At 37.4% G+C, this 12882-nt stretch overlaps 1 protein-coding gene across 2 annotated transcripts in view; it reads right to left on the reverse strand.

Moving 5' to 3' along the window:
* The window catches only part of esyt2a (extended synaptotagmin-like protein 2a), a 46054-nt gene that overhangs the window by 552 nt on the left and 32620 nt on the right, over positions 1–12882 (reverse strand). The window contains exons 11-23 of one of the 2 annotated variants that reach the window (XM_054624209.1): positions 12739–12821; positions 12184–12232; positions 11140–11229; positions 10957–11052; positions 6413–6475; positions 4582–4656; positions 3618–3704; positions 3346–3495; positions 2685–3130; positions 1248–1346; positions 1028–1159; positions 834–939; positions 608–657 (exon numbers count right to left, since the gene is read on the reverse strand). In XM_054624209.1, coding sequence (XP_054480184.1) covers positions 608–657; positions 834–939; positions 1028–1159; positions 1248–1346; positions 2685–3130; positions 3346–3495; positions 3618–3704; positions 4582–4656; positions 6413–6475; positions 10957–11052; positions 11140–11229; positions 12184–12232; positions 12739–12821 — 1526 coding nt within the window. The remainder of the gene's footprint in view (positions 1–607; positions 658–833; positions 940–1027; positions 1160–1247; positions 1347–2684; positions 3131–3345; positions 3496–3617; positions 3705–4581; positions 4657–6412; positions 6476–10956; positions 11053–11139; positions 11230–12183; positions 12233–12738; positions 12822–12882) is intronic. The other variant, XM_054624215.1, reaches the window with a different exon arrangement.

Consider the following 12882-nt stretch of genomic DNA (forward strand, 5'->3'; position numbering starts at 1 on the left):
AGAACAGGGGTCTCCTGGGTTAAAGTCCTGTGTTTGTTTGTTCAATCCAACATATGTGGACTTTATTGCTTGTTATACTTACAACTTTCATTAAATATTGTTCAATACGGTACGTAATCTGACCAAATGAAAAAAAAACACATCAAGATTCAACTTATCCGTGGTTTGAAGAAAAGTAAAAAATGTTTTCCTGGTGATCATGATGAATGTCCACTGATTCTACCCAGAGGCAGAGACATATATCCTCTGAATCTATCGCATTTCCACAGTATATGAGACCCTCAGTTAAAAACTAAACGTTTTTAACTTAAATTCCATACTAAGGTCACATAAATATAAAAACTATCAACTTGTGATACAAACATTTGGTGAAATGCAACATTTTGCCGCAAACATTTTGATCACAATATCCATAAGTGACAATATGTTGGTAAAAAAAAAAAAAAAAAAAAAAAGTATTAGAAGGAACCTAATAAAAGTCAAACTATTTCCTATACTGTTTTCATAACGTCACACATTAACAGTGAGCTTTGTTCGAGCTATTTTCACTCGACTGTTGTGTTGCCAGATCTTTATAAATGACTCAAGCACAATTGAAAAGACTCACCATTGTGTCCAACCCTTACTGATCTCCTCGTGGGTCAAATCCACCAGAACCTGATGAGAATGTTTGAAATATTAAATGACAATATACTTCAAGATGACATATTCTTGCAAATCAATCAATATTTAAAGTTTCTAAATCATCAAAACTTAACTTTAAGTCCCTTAAGAATTGCATCAGGATAAAATACATTCATTTCAAGACAAACCAGCCTAATAAGGGTCCGTACCTTTCCCAGAAGGCCTTTGTGTTTTGACAGCAGACCTCCACCGTTCTTCACCGCGACGTCCAGGGTCCGCCTGTGGAGCTCCACGAGGGAAACGCTGAACTCAAACCTGAGCAGGAAGAGAAAACTCTCGTTCAATAATCAGCAATGAAAACACAAACCCGTTACCGTAGCGACAGCAGAGCGGAGGGACTCACGTCTGATCGTAAACGGGGTTCAGGGTTTTCTTCATCGTGTGAGTTTTCCTCCGGCCCGACCGCCGTTTGTCAGGAAGCAGGTAGAGGCGGACGTACGGATCCGAGCCGTGGTCGGAGAACGTGATCAGGTTTCTGTGGAGGGGAAATTAAAAAAAACAATATTTATATCACAAGAGAGTGGGGAAGAAACAACATTCTCCACGCTCTGATTGGTCCGTACCTGCAGCCGTGGACGACCACGATGAGCTTGTTCCTCTGGGAGCTGTGTCGGACCGTCAGCTGGATCTCACCCAGCGGGAAATGATTGGGGCCTGAACCGCTACGGAGAAAGAGAGAGAAGGGGGTCAACGCAGAACCAGCACCTCCCTGTTCAAGCCTGGTTTCTGATTCTAGTAGTTGATTCTGAGCCATAGAAGTCCATCAAAACACATGAGTGAGCCACACTGTTGCTATGGGTGACATGTTCCTTCATAGAGAGCTGCAGGGATGATGTTATTGTCTGTAGTCCAACCAGGAAGTTAGCATCATGCTAGTTACCTCGATTAAAAAAGAAAAGCCAATGGGAATTAAACATTTGATTATTGCAGAAAAATAAATATATGGCTAACAAACGTTTATGACACTCACACGTTTTGTTCAGCAAGATAATCTTCATGTATGAGCATGAAAATTATGTTTTTTGAAGCATTAATACAATCGGCAGAAGTAAAATAGCTAACGTTAGGCTATAAAGGAACTACACTTTGGTCACATGACTTCAAGTCTCCACCACTAAGTTAAAGGAGGACTAGTGTTCTAGAGAGGACGGTTAGTCGTCTCATTTAGACACTTAAAAGCTTCTAAATTCATCAGAGGGTTATTTACTGACATATTTTATATCGGAGAACAAAATGTAAAAATCTCTTCAGCTTGTGTTAAACACCGACCTTACACTTCCATACGAGGGAACAGGAAGTGGATAAATAACGACTTCCTGGTTTTAGGACTCATTACTGCAGCAGAACATCACCATGAAAACACTCCTGGTAGTTTGTTTTGACTCGATCTTACATCAACAGTCCTGCTGCCACGAATACTCACTAAAGCACCAAACATGGATTAATCCGCCGCTGAAATTAGTCCCCAACAAATGAACTGATAAGTAGATAAGTGAAGTTTTAGTCCTTTCATTTGATTCATTAGAATAAAACCAGCTTTTTTATTTGTGTCCACCACCGATGGAGAAAATCAAACATTGAAATTTCATAAACACCCCTTCTTTCACACCAAATGCACATAGTTTGTGCGAGGTAGAGCGTAGATGAGGAGCATTTTTGAGCTTTAAAATGTTTAAAGTCCCAGTGGGAATCAAAGATAAAAGTCATTAAACTGTTACTACAATGAAATTAGCACCTGCATAACTTAACTCCTCCTGTCAATGGTGAAATGGTATGATATGCCTGTCATGGAGGTCACGTAATTTGGGGTTAAAGGTCAATTTACTTCATCTAAAAGGTGCGAAAGTAGGAATAAAGTTATGTTGGATTCACAGGTGAGAGAAAACTGGAAATGTAGTGTAAAGTCTTGTTGGTTTCCTGTAGTTTAATATACGAGCACATTCTGTTAAATATGTATTTAAAAGGACAGACAGACTGATGTATGATTGGTCGATAGTTACTTTTGCAGCTGCTGGAGTCTCTGCTGCAGCTCCTGAGCAGCGTAGGGGTTGGAGATGTCCGAGGCGATGCTCGGCGTCGGTTCCTTTCCTCCGGCCAGGTACTGCTGGGAACCAGAGATGGCCAGGTTGGAGGTGCTCCTCCCGTAGTCCGCCAGGGCCCTGCCTCCACCTCCTCCGCCTCTTACTCCTCCTTGACCCAAGTCTGTGCTTCCCGGAGACCGGTAGGGTTCCTCGGACTCCCTCCGCCGGTTCAGCAGGTCCTGGGCCGACACGGTGGACGAGCGGGGCCCGTCGGAGGAGGAGGTGGAGGTGGAGGCGGGAGGAGCGGGGCTGGCCGAGGAGACGGAGGGCCGTGGGGTTGGGTTGCCGGAGCTGTTCTTGCTGACCTGCACGGAGGACGGGGTGGAGTTTGTGGACGAGGAAGTGCTCTTGCCCAAACACAGAACCTGAAAGAAAACACACACAGAGAAGGATGAGAAGGTTTGACAGTTTAACGGCCAATGAAGACAGTTTTAAAGACGCATGTTCTTTGTGAACGAATAAAGTTTTGCTCCATTTGAAGTTTAACCCTGATGCAACTGAGCTGCTTTCCAGTAAAAAAGGACGATCTGGGGATTGTAAAAAGCTTGGAGCGGACTTCATCTGCCGGTCGTCCTCTTACCCGCAGAGCCATCTTCATCTTGAGGGTGCAGTTCGGTCCGGAGTTCCTCAGGGGGAAGCGCTGGTTCAGGGTCATTTCCTCGGCCTCCAGCAGGCGGCTCAGAGGAAGAGTTAACGTCCCCAACGAACACTCGTGTTTCTCGTCCTTCACCTGAGAGACACATGGCGGATAATGTCACTCACAACTCACATAGAAAACATGGCTAACTGCTTATAAACATGAGACTTGAGCAATGAAGTAATCAACCGAAAGACGAAAAGACGCCTCCGTACCTCAACCTGCAACTCTTGGGTTTTCGGGTTGTGGATGAGGAAGGTGAAGGCTTCCTCCCAGACCGGTTCATTGGTCTTATATCTGGTCTGATGGAGGACACAACAGAGAGGGGTTAGAGGGACGGGAAGAACATGGGAACATATCAAGAGATGGTCAGACACTTGATCTAATGCAAAACTGTAAATTTCGTTGAATTGAAGTTATTTTGAGGAGGGAAAATTGTAAAATGTCCCTGTGTCTTCTGAAATACCAAAACATATGTTTGTGAAAACTTCAACAGCCTGTTTCACTGACTGACGACTAATCGTGTTCTTGCTTTATCAAACATGAAGCTAATGTGTTTAAATATAAACATCTAATTTGTGGCTGGAAGGGAGATTTACAGTTTTCTCAAATTTCTTGTTTTCGAAAGTATAGTATATTTGAGATGATAAGATAAGTTCTTCTGTCTGTGTGTGAGGTAAAGAGCTGGAGTCACAATGTGGTTAGCCTAGCTTAGCATAAAGACTGGAAGCTAGCAAGTGGAAAAAAAGATGCATTTATACGTTTGAAAAGTTCACGGATTAACGGATTTTATCTTTGATCAAGTCAAATTCATAAACTATGAAAATTTGTGGTTTTATTACTCACATTATTGATGTTAAATACTTTGTTTTTAAAGAATTTTGCAGCCCTGTTTCAAGTGTTTATGCTAAGCTAAGCTAAGAACTTCCTGACACCTGCTGTGTACTTAATGCACAGACGTAAGATTCATATCCATCTTATCATCTCATCCTTGGAAAAAAAGAAAACAACAGAACTTCCCAAAATGTTTTACGGTACTTTGGAGTTACATAGCTCTGATGTTTTTGAGAAAATTCATAATTCATCAATTCATATTTCATTCATCAATTCATATTTCATTCACAATTCATTTTACAGAATGAATTGTGGGTATGAACACGGACAGTGTTTTGGTCTTACCTTGCTCTCGAAAGACTTGTGTCCCACTGTGAACTGGACGAGTGGATTGGGATCACTGGTCACTTTTTTACCAGACTGCAGAAGAGGAAAAACATGATTTAGAAGCTGCTATCAAGGCTGACAGTTGGTTCTTTAGAGCACAATCAGTAACAAATTCCTATAAAAATTATGCAATGATGTTAATGGGGATAAAACTATTGATTTGGTCAATATTTAGCTGTTCTAGCAACTTTTTCTATGTTAAATATACAAGTAAACATGCCATTAATCACAAAAAGACATCTAAACATGCCTGTGCTTTATGTTTTTAACCTTCAAAATATGCATTGGGCATGTGATATCACATCTTTACCATGATACCAGACTACCCAGAGCTACATGGAACATTTCAGCACTTGATGGCCGAAATGTGTAACTTTTAATGGAAAGGAGAGTTCATCAGGTAAACGTCTCTACGGCGACAAAACAAGAAGTCTGGAAAACCCAACGGATCAGTTAAAAGTGTCTGAATCCAAAAAGCTGAGTGTAAATGTAATTATGACAAACAATGTTGTTATTTACAACACACATTGTTAAACACAGTGCACAGTTTTAGTAATCAGACATGATTAGTGGAGTTTGTTAATAATTTCACAATAGCAGCCAGTATGTTATGCTGTCACTTCCAGTAACAGCTTAACTTGAAATTTCACTCCCTGATATTTCTATTTTATTGTAAAACACTGTTTCAAACGTTTTCATAGTCATGTTTAAAATTGTAAACATAGCTGTGAGGAAAATGTAAATATTTGTTGGTGCTGTTAGCTCTTTAATAAGAAAGCTTTTCTAAAAGTGTTTTAATGTGTCTTCAAGTCATATGCTTTTCACAATAAAAGCACCAACCAATTACAAATATGTTTTTTGTTTTAAAAGTAGTGATAACACAGCTGTGTGTTTGGCTAACAGCCAACTGAGCTACCAGTACACTTACTGCTGAGTACATCGCTGCTATTCAGCCGCTTCTACGCTGGCAGACATCTTGATGAGTTTCATTTTGGTTTTGGCAATTTTGTATGAAGTGTCTTATACAAAGACCACAAGTCGTTTGCCTGCATACATCACCACTTGTGTTTTAGTTTCGATGAATAGTGGTTGATGACGCCTTTCTACCCATTAGGGTCTAGATGGAGGTTTAGCCAGTTGTGGGTTCTATTCATTCAATCACACAATACAGCGGTGGTCGTTCTAGACACACCTGGCGGAGAGCTGCCCTCTGCTGAGTGCACCTGAATAGTTAATACTACAATTATACATAAATGTTTAAATTCAGTTAAGGTAAAAGGCATCTATGGCAATGCTGCTTTTTGCAACAACAACAACAACAACAACAAAAGCCACGATAGGACCTAATCCATGATAAACTACCACAATTCAGAATTAGACTTAATCTCTGTGCTGCCTTTAATCTACAAAGTACACTTTATGGCCAAAGGTGTAGTGACACTTGTGTAGTTTTCTTCTGGGGCTTTTTTTCCTAGTCTGGTCAAGGCTTCTTCGTCCCAATGAAAGGAAATCTTACTGCTATAGCATGCGATGATATTTAAGACAATGGTGTTCTTTGTGTCAACAGTTTGTGTTCGTCTCTTTTCTGTGTCTACATGTCAAAGCCAGCTCCGTAAAGAAAAGGTTTGATGTGGAAGAGCTTAACTGTTTTTTGGAATAATACTTTTTCTTCCACATACTTTTATACAAGTTGAATGTGTGAGTATATGAGCCTGTAAAAGTAGTGTTCCAGTGTTTCCCTCCTCGGTGTCAGAGCGTTTATGGGAGTGCTTCGTCACCGTGTCGTTACCTTGATGGCCTTACTGACCGAGGACTTCCTCAGCCCCGCTTGGTTGAACTCTAACGGATTGCGCTTTGATTTTCCCCCAGGGACAAGTCAGGAGAGAGGAAACAGCACACACAAACAAACACACACCAGTAGGTTATTAGGGGGAAGAGGGGCATGCAGGGAGGATGAGGAGAAAGACAAGAACACACCAGGGCCGCCGGTATCACCAAACGATGTGACAGACAGACAGAGAGACAACATGGATGATCACATGGTTAATGTCATTCCCCAATTAAAAATAAACGAGAGTCCAACCAATACTGGAATCTTGAAGACGATATTTATATCAAATTTTTAAAGTTAAAAAACATCCAATTGCGATATAATCCAACAATGATTGCAAACGTTGATCTTTTTTTGGTTTATCGTCTATTGAAAAAATTTCAGTTAACAAAAACTTGAAGACAAGAGTACTTTTAGAAAACTGGAAATTGAATTACTTTAAAATATCAAAAATCTGAAGCATGCAAAACATACTTTTTTTAAAACTTTGCTTTATATATATGCAAATAAAAAAATATCTGCTTTAAACCGAACTTAAAACATATTGGTTGGACTCTAGTTTAAATACAACAGCATTAGATGGGAGTCATTGATTAATTAAAATGGAGAGAGATTAAATGAAGATTAGAGGAAAGAAATCATTATGAACAAAAAGACAATGAGATGGTTTTATGTGGTGGTGATGATTGGATGACATTACTATATTTATATTGGTATGAAATACATTGATGTTACAACCAACAATATAAAAACTATGTAGTGTTTCACCATGTTTTGCTGATTGCAATGAATCAAAAACTTGGGGCAACTAAATAAGTACAACCTCTGGTGTCGGACAATTGTCACCATGGTCACACTGGTGTTTTCATCTTTACTATCACACCTGGACACACGAAGGTACGTACGCCAAGTCAATGTATATAAGTATGAATGAAAAGACAAGTGTGACCTCACGGTTAAAATTGTTTATGAAAAACTGTAAAATGACACATAAAACCTGGTCTTTTTAAAATGTGAATATTTCTAATTAAATTGTACGGAACTTCATTGTTTCTTCCCTCCTGTTCACCTCTGATCTAACATGGTTCTGACTTTTAAACAATACACAGACTTGTTGAAAAGTAATGGTGTGAACACAACAAGTATTGGTGAAGTGCCGTGATGAGTACCATGGCAACTCACACCAAAACAATCTGGATGGATAAACAGCACTACAGCGAAGTCCGAAAATATTTGTTTTTCAGTTTAGGGTGATGTGTCCCTTTAATTTTTTTGCAGAATATCCACAGCCAATCAGTAAACAGAGTCCTGTGACTCATGTGACATGTTGACCTACAATACAAAGTATGTCTTCACATGAACTGCAGGAAAATCTAATTATTGTAATAATAATATTGTAATATGTCACAATTCTCTACTGGTTGGTGCGTTACCGGCGTACGCAGGTGGATTAGAGGGACATTAACTCATCAGTGACACCTGTGGCCAACTATGAGAACTGCATTACGTATTAGAGTTTTAATGCCATTTTACTGTCAAAAGGTTTGTGCATTCTTTTAAAATCAATCCAATATAATTTCCTTCAGTTTGTCACGTAGCGGTGACCGGTGTGCTGCCCCCTGCTGGCAGGTTTGGGTTGAACAACCACACGGGAGACTGATGGGGAAAATCTGTTTACACACAATGAGTTTATGGAGGAAGGATGGAGGGAAAGCAATCCACAAAGAATTCAATCTCCCTGCTCTCAGACTGATCCAAAAGGCATTCCTTCCTCTCAAAATAAACTTAAACAACTTAGTAAAAATAGTTCTCAAAGAATGTAGAAGAATGTAAAGAACGAAAACTAACAATATCTTTATTTTTTTTTAACTCAGCATTTTTTTTAAGGATTTAATGTATTGAAGCAGTTTGCAGTTTTGTGATAAAAACCAGAATAAAATATTATAAACCGATACATAATACTAAAAAGACTTAACGTAAAAATGTTTCTCAATAGACAAAAATTCACATTTTCTTTGACTAAGATGAAACTAAAGCTTCAAGAGTTTTCGTCAACGGAAAAATCGTTAAAATAAGCAGGATTCCAGCTCAACGTTTCGTAACCGTAATTTTCTAAATAACTGCATTATGCACTCAGCTACTTTTTCATCAATTAATGCAACGTTCACCCACACTTCAACGCAAGGGAGGAAAGTTACTTCCCAAAGGTTAGTGATACTTTACAACTTTTTTCTTTGAAATAAAAAATCAATTGCAGTTATTTGAAACACAATAAAATGTGTTAATTAGAAAATAATGGTAGGGTCCATTATTTTCCATGTAGGCTTGTTAACATTCCCAAACTGCCAATTATGTTCCATCCTTGCATCAATGCACACGTTTTTGTTTTTTCTAGAAATGTCCACGCCTCTAACTTACACATTACAATACTTTAGAAATACCTGAAATACTTCTTTTCGTCCTATGAAACACTTACAGAACATAAACAAAGACCTGCCCTTTTTATAATACCAAACATAGAGCAGAATTGATTGTTTAACCCTTTTAAAACTCCTTTGCTTTGCTAAATTGTAATCTGTGTCGGTATTCAGGCAGAACACCATCAACACAGCTTCTTTCTCTCCAGAAAATAACCAATCTGATGAAACCAAATCAGTGGAAACAATGAAGATCAGCAGAGGAAGGATGCTTTTTGAAAGTCCTCAAAACATAAACCTTCACTGTTGGTTTTTCTGTCATGTTTCTCCGCTTCCTTATCAGTCAAAATCCAACAAATAACAAAAGATGATATTAATGAATTCTCATGCACTAGTCAGGATTCATGCTCATCAGGCAAACAGTTCAAACCTTTTTTTTTTTTTTTTTTTTTTTTTTTTTTTTTTTTTTTTTTTTTAAACCAAACACAAGCAAACGTAACCAAAAGGACCTTGAGCATCTAGGATGCAGAAAACAGCCAGCGGACTCACAAATAAGCTCCTATAGAGAGAGGCGGTGTTCTCGCAAAACACAAGGCCCGCCGCCCGCCTCTCCTTTAAGTAGCCAGAGCCCAAGTTCCCCTCGAAGACGCTCTTCAGAGGGGGAGGAGGTGAGGAAGAAGAAGAAGAGGAGGAGGAGGCTGAGAAGAGGAAGGTGAGGTCTGCACTACAGAGTTCAAACACTAACAGATAAGAGTTCTTTATAGTAAAAAAAAACTGTGTGAGGATAAATAGACTTAAAGGTGCTGTGGAAGTTCAGCTATCAGAAATAAATGAGACCACTGCTGCTGAGTAAATGTTTTTTTATAAACAGAATCAGCCACAATTCTTGCCAAAAAAGGAAGAAAAAATAGATAGTGACTTTCAAAAAGTTCATCCCAAATACCTTCAACCAAAACCAAACAAAATAACTGTAAAAAAAAGCATTTATACTAATAAATAGAAGATTTTTCACCGTAGCAAAGAAATTATGGTTTTAATGGATTGAAATGGAAATTTAAAAAAGCTAAAGTGCAAAATTTGAAGCCAGAAGAACTCAAAAACAAAAACATAATAATAACTTTTAACTTTGAACTGAAACAATACTAATAGAGAACTATTGTAACCAAATTCCCTATTATTCTAAGTCTTTTCTCTACTGCACCTTTAAGCTGAGAAGGTTGAAGAACAGAAAAGAAGTTCAGACACGAAGATGAAGGCGAAGGACTGAGATGAACACTAAGGCGTTAACTGGAACCAACGAGCAAAACCTGGAGGGCAAAAACTTTACTGTTCCCAAGAATGTTTGTTTTAAAACAAGCTGGAGCACCAGAAATATATTACTGGTAACAAGCTACAGCTCCAATTAATGCAAGAAAATAGAAAAAAACCTGAATAAAATAATATTATAATAATATAATATCTTTTCCTTTTTACCCCATATCTTTCATTTGATAGTTAGGAGGTATAGATAGTTTGAAAGATCGGAAAAATCATCACAATAGTACACATTATTTAAAAAGTTATACTGTATTTGTATTTAATGTAGGCATTAATCTATTTATAATATATTTTTATAATTATAAATAAATAAAATATGAGAATATATTATTAAAAACATTGTTTTTAATAAACGTACTGTATTTGTATGTAATGTGGGCAATATTCTCTTTATAACGTATTCTATATATTATGAATAAATAAAAGATGAGAAAATATTTTTTAAACCTTATACTGTATTTGTATGTAACAATAATCTTTTCATAATATATGTTTTTATACATTATAAATAAACAAAATATGAGAAAATGCATCAAAATGTTTACTTGTCCTGTCTCATAATTCTGTTTAAATATATTTTTATCGGCTCGTAAACGTCAGCCTCCACAGGTCTTCATCTTTCCCCAACAGAAGCATCTATAAATCCTTGTTTTTCTTCAGCTGGGCTCAATAAATATCTATATTTGTTATATCTGTTGCCTCTAAGAGTAAACTGGGAAATCATTTCTGCAGGTGTGCACTCTGAGAAGTTGGACCAGATCAACTTACCGGCAGGTTTCTGGCTGAATCCAGGAAGACGACGAGCAGCGCCGCCGACAGGCCGTCGTTGGCTTGACCGCGATCGGCTTTGATGCTCATCAGAGCCTGAGAGGACGGAGAAAGAGATGCCGATTAGATTTTTGGTGAGTTCAAGATGTATTTAATTGTATGAATTGAGCAGCGGTTCTGTACCTGGTCCAGCTTGTCCGGTCTGGGCAGCAGAGATAACCACTCCAGTTTAAGGTGCAGCTTTCCTGTAGCCACGTCCTCGATCACGAACCACTGCAGACAAAGAAACGCTCACTGTTAATATCGACACCAGAGTTCTTCATGGTGCTTCAGTCATTTTCTATTTCACAGATACAAACAAACTGTTTCTGCTGCTCTTAACCACCGATGGTCACAACACAGCAATGATTTATGCATCCAGTATTTATTGTTATTTATGGTATTATTATTATGTATTTATTTTATTTAGTGTCTTTTTCCTCGTGGCACAACAGAGTGATGCGCTTTGCAGAAATACTTAACAAAAGTGATTTTTCTAAAGATTATGATGCAATAACTGTTTAAAATAAAAGATTGTTTATACATGCAAGCATCCTTAAAGACAACTGCAGATTGTTAACTTCCTTATCAGTTATCAATTATCCTTATCATTTTGTTTTGTGAAAATGAGAACCAGAAAATACAATTTATTGTCCATTTACTATTTTATGTGATGCATAATTCATATTGGTAAATGTTTCCCTTCTTTTAATAAGAAAAACAATATTAAGACAATATTTAGATGTGTGTTTATGTATATATTTATACACACACACACACAAATGTCTGACTATATATTCAAATTAACAGATTTATTCATTATTTAAAGGGATTCAAGTTATATAAAGTGCGTCTTTTACTAATTATCTCTATTTCATCTCTTTTTGTATTTCTTACATTAATTTTAATTTGATAAAATAACTTATTTGAAACCCAATACTGTATGTCATTTATTTTTATATAATGTAAGCAATAATCTTTTTTCATATTATATATAAATTCTGCAAATGGTGGTCATTTAAAAAAAATTGAAGGGAAAAAAGTCAGAAGGAAGCAAAAAAAAAAATGTAACAAACAAGGAACCTAGATTTGGTGGGAAACATATTATGCTGAACTTACATCACCGTTGTAAATGAGTGGAAATTAATATAGAATACAAAAACTTTCAGAGGAGGAGACGAAGTTTACCTCATCGACCTTCTGTTCCTTCTCGAGCTCGGCCATGTCGATGGCCAGACTGGAAAACAAAGTCACAAAACGTTTCACTGAGCGAGGCGGAGTCATCGCACTAAACGCTGCTCTCATTAAACTCAGACTGAAAATAATCTTTAATATAAATTAATATTTTTTTCCAGCACCTAATTAATCAAAATGTAGAGTAAAGTCCCCCGAGCCAAAAATAACATCTTTAAATGTTTCGTCTTGTCCGAGCAACAGTCAAAAACCAAAAAATATTAAATTTCTAACACAGAAAAAGGGGGATTATTTAGCAATTTTTTTGAATGTATGACTTGAAAGATTACCAATTTATCGATTATTTTAGCCATCGTTAGTAGACAGAAAAACTGAGAACATCTGAGGAGGAGATAGTTCGATAAACACGAAACCTTTGGCAGTTTTTTTGCCTAAATTATTCATTAAAAGGCTTTTAAAGTCATCTAAAATATTACAAATGACATGTACTGTTTGTCATAGGTTCTGGCAATAAAGTTGTAGAGTTTATCATGTAAACAGAAGCCGTACCTTCCCAGGAAGTCGTCTTTATCAGTGTCTTCATCAAACAGCTCAATCTCCAGATTCTGTGCCGTGTTATCGTAGATCAAGGCCTGAATTTTTTTTTTTTACAAATAAACACATTTAAATGAGAAACACACATTTAATTGCTGC

The sequence above is a fragment of the Anoplopoma fimbria genome, chromosome 3 (assembly GCF_027596085.1).
Source record: "Anoplopoma fimbria isolate UVic2021 breed Golden Eagle Sablefish chromosome 3, Afim_UVic_2022, whole genome shotgun sequence".
NCBI classification, from domain to species: Eukaryota; Metazoa; Chordata; class Actinopteri; order Perciformes; family Anoplopomatidae; genus Anoplopoma; species Anoplopoma fimbria.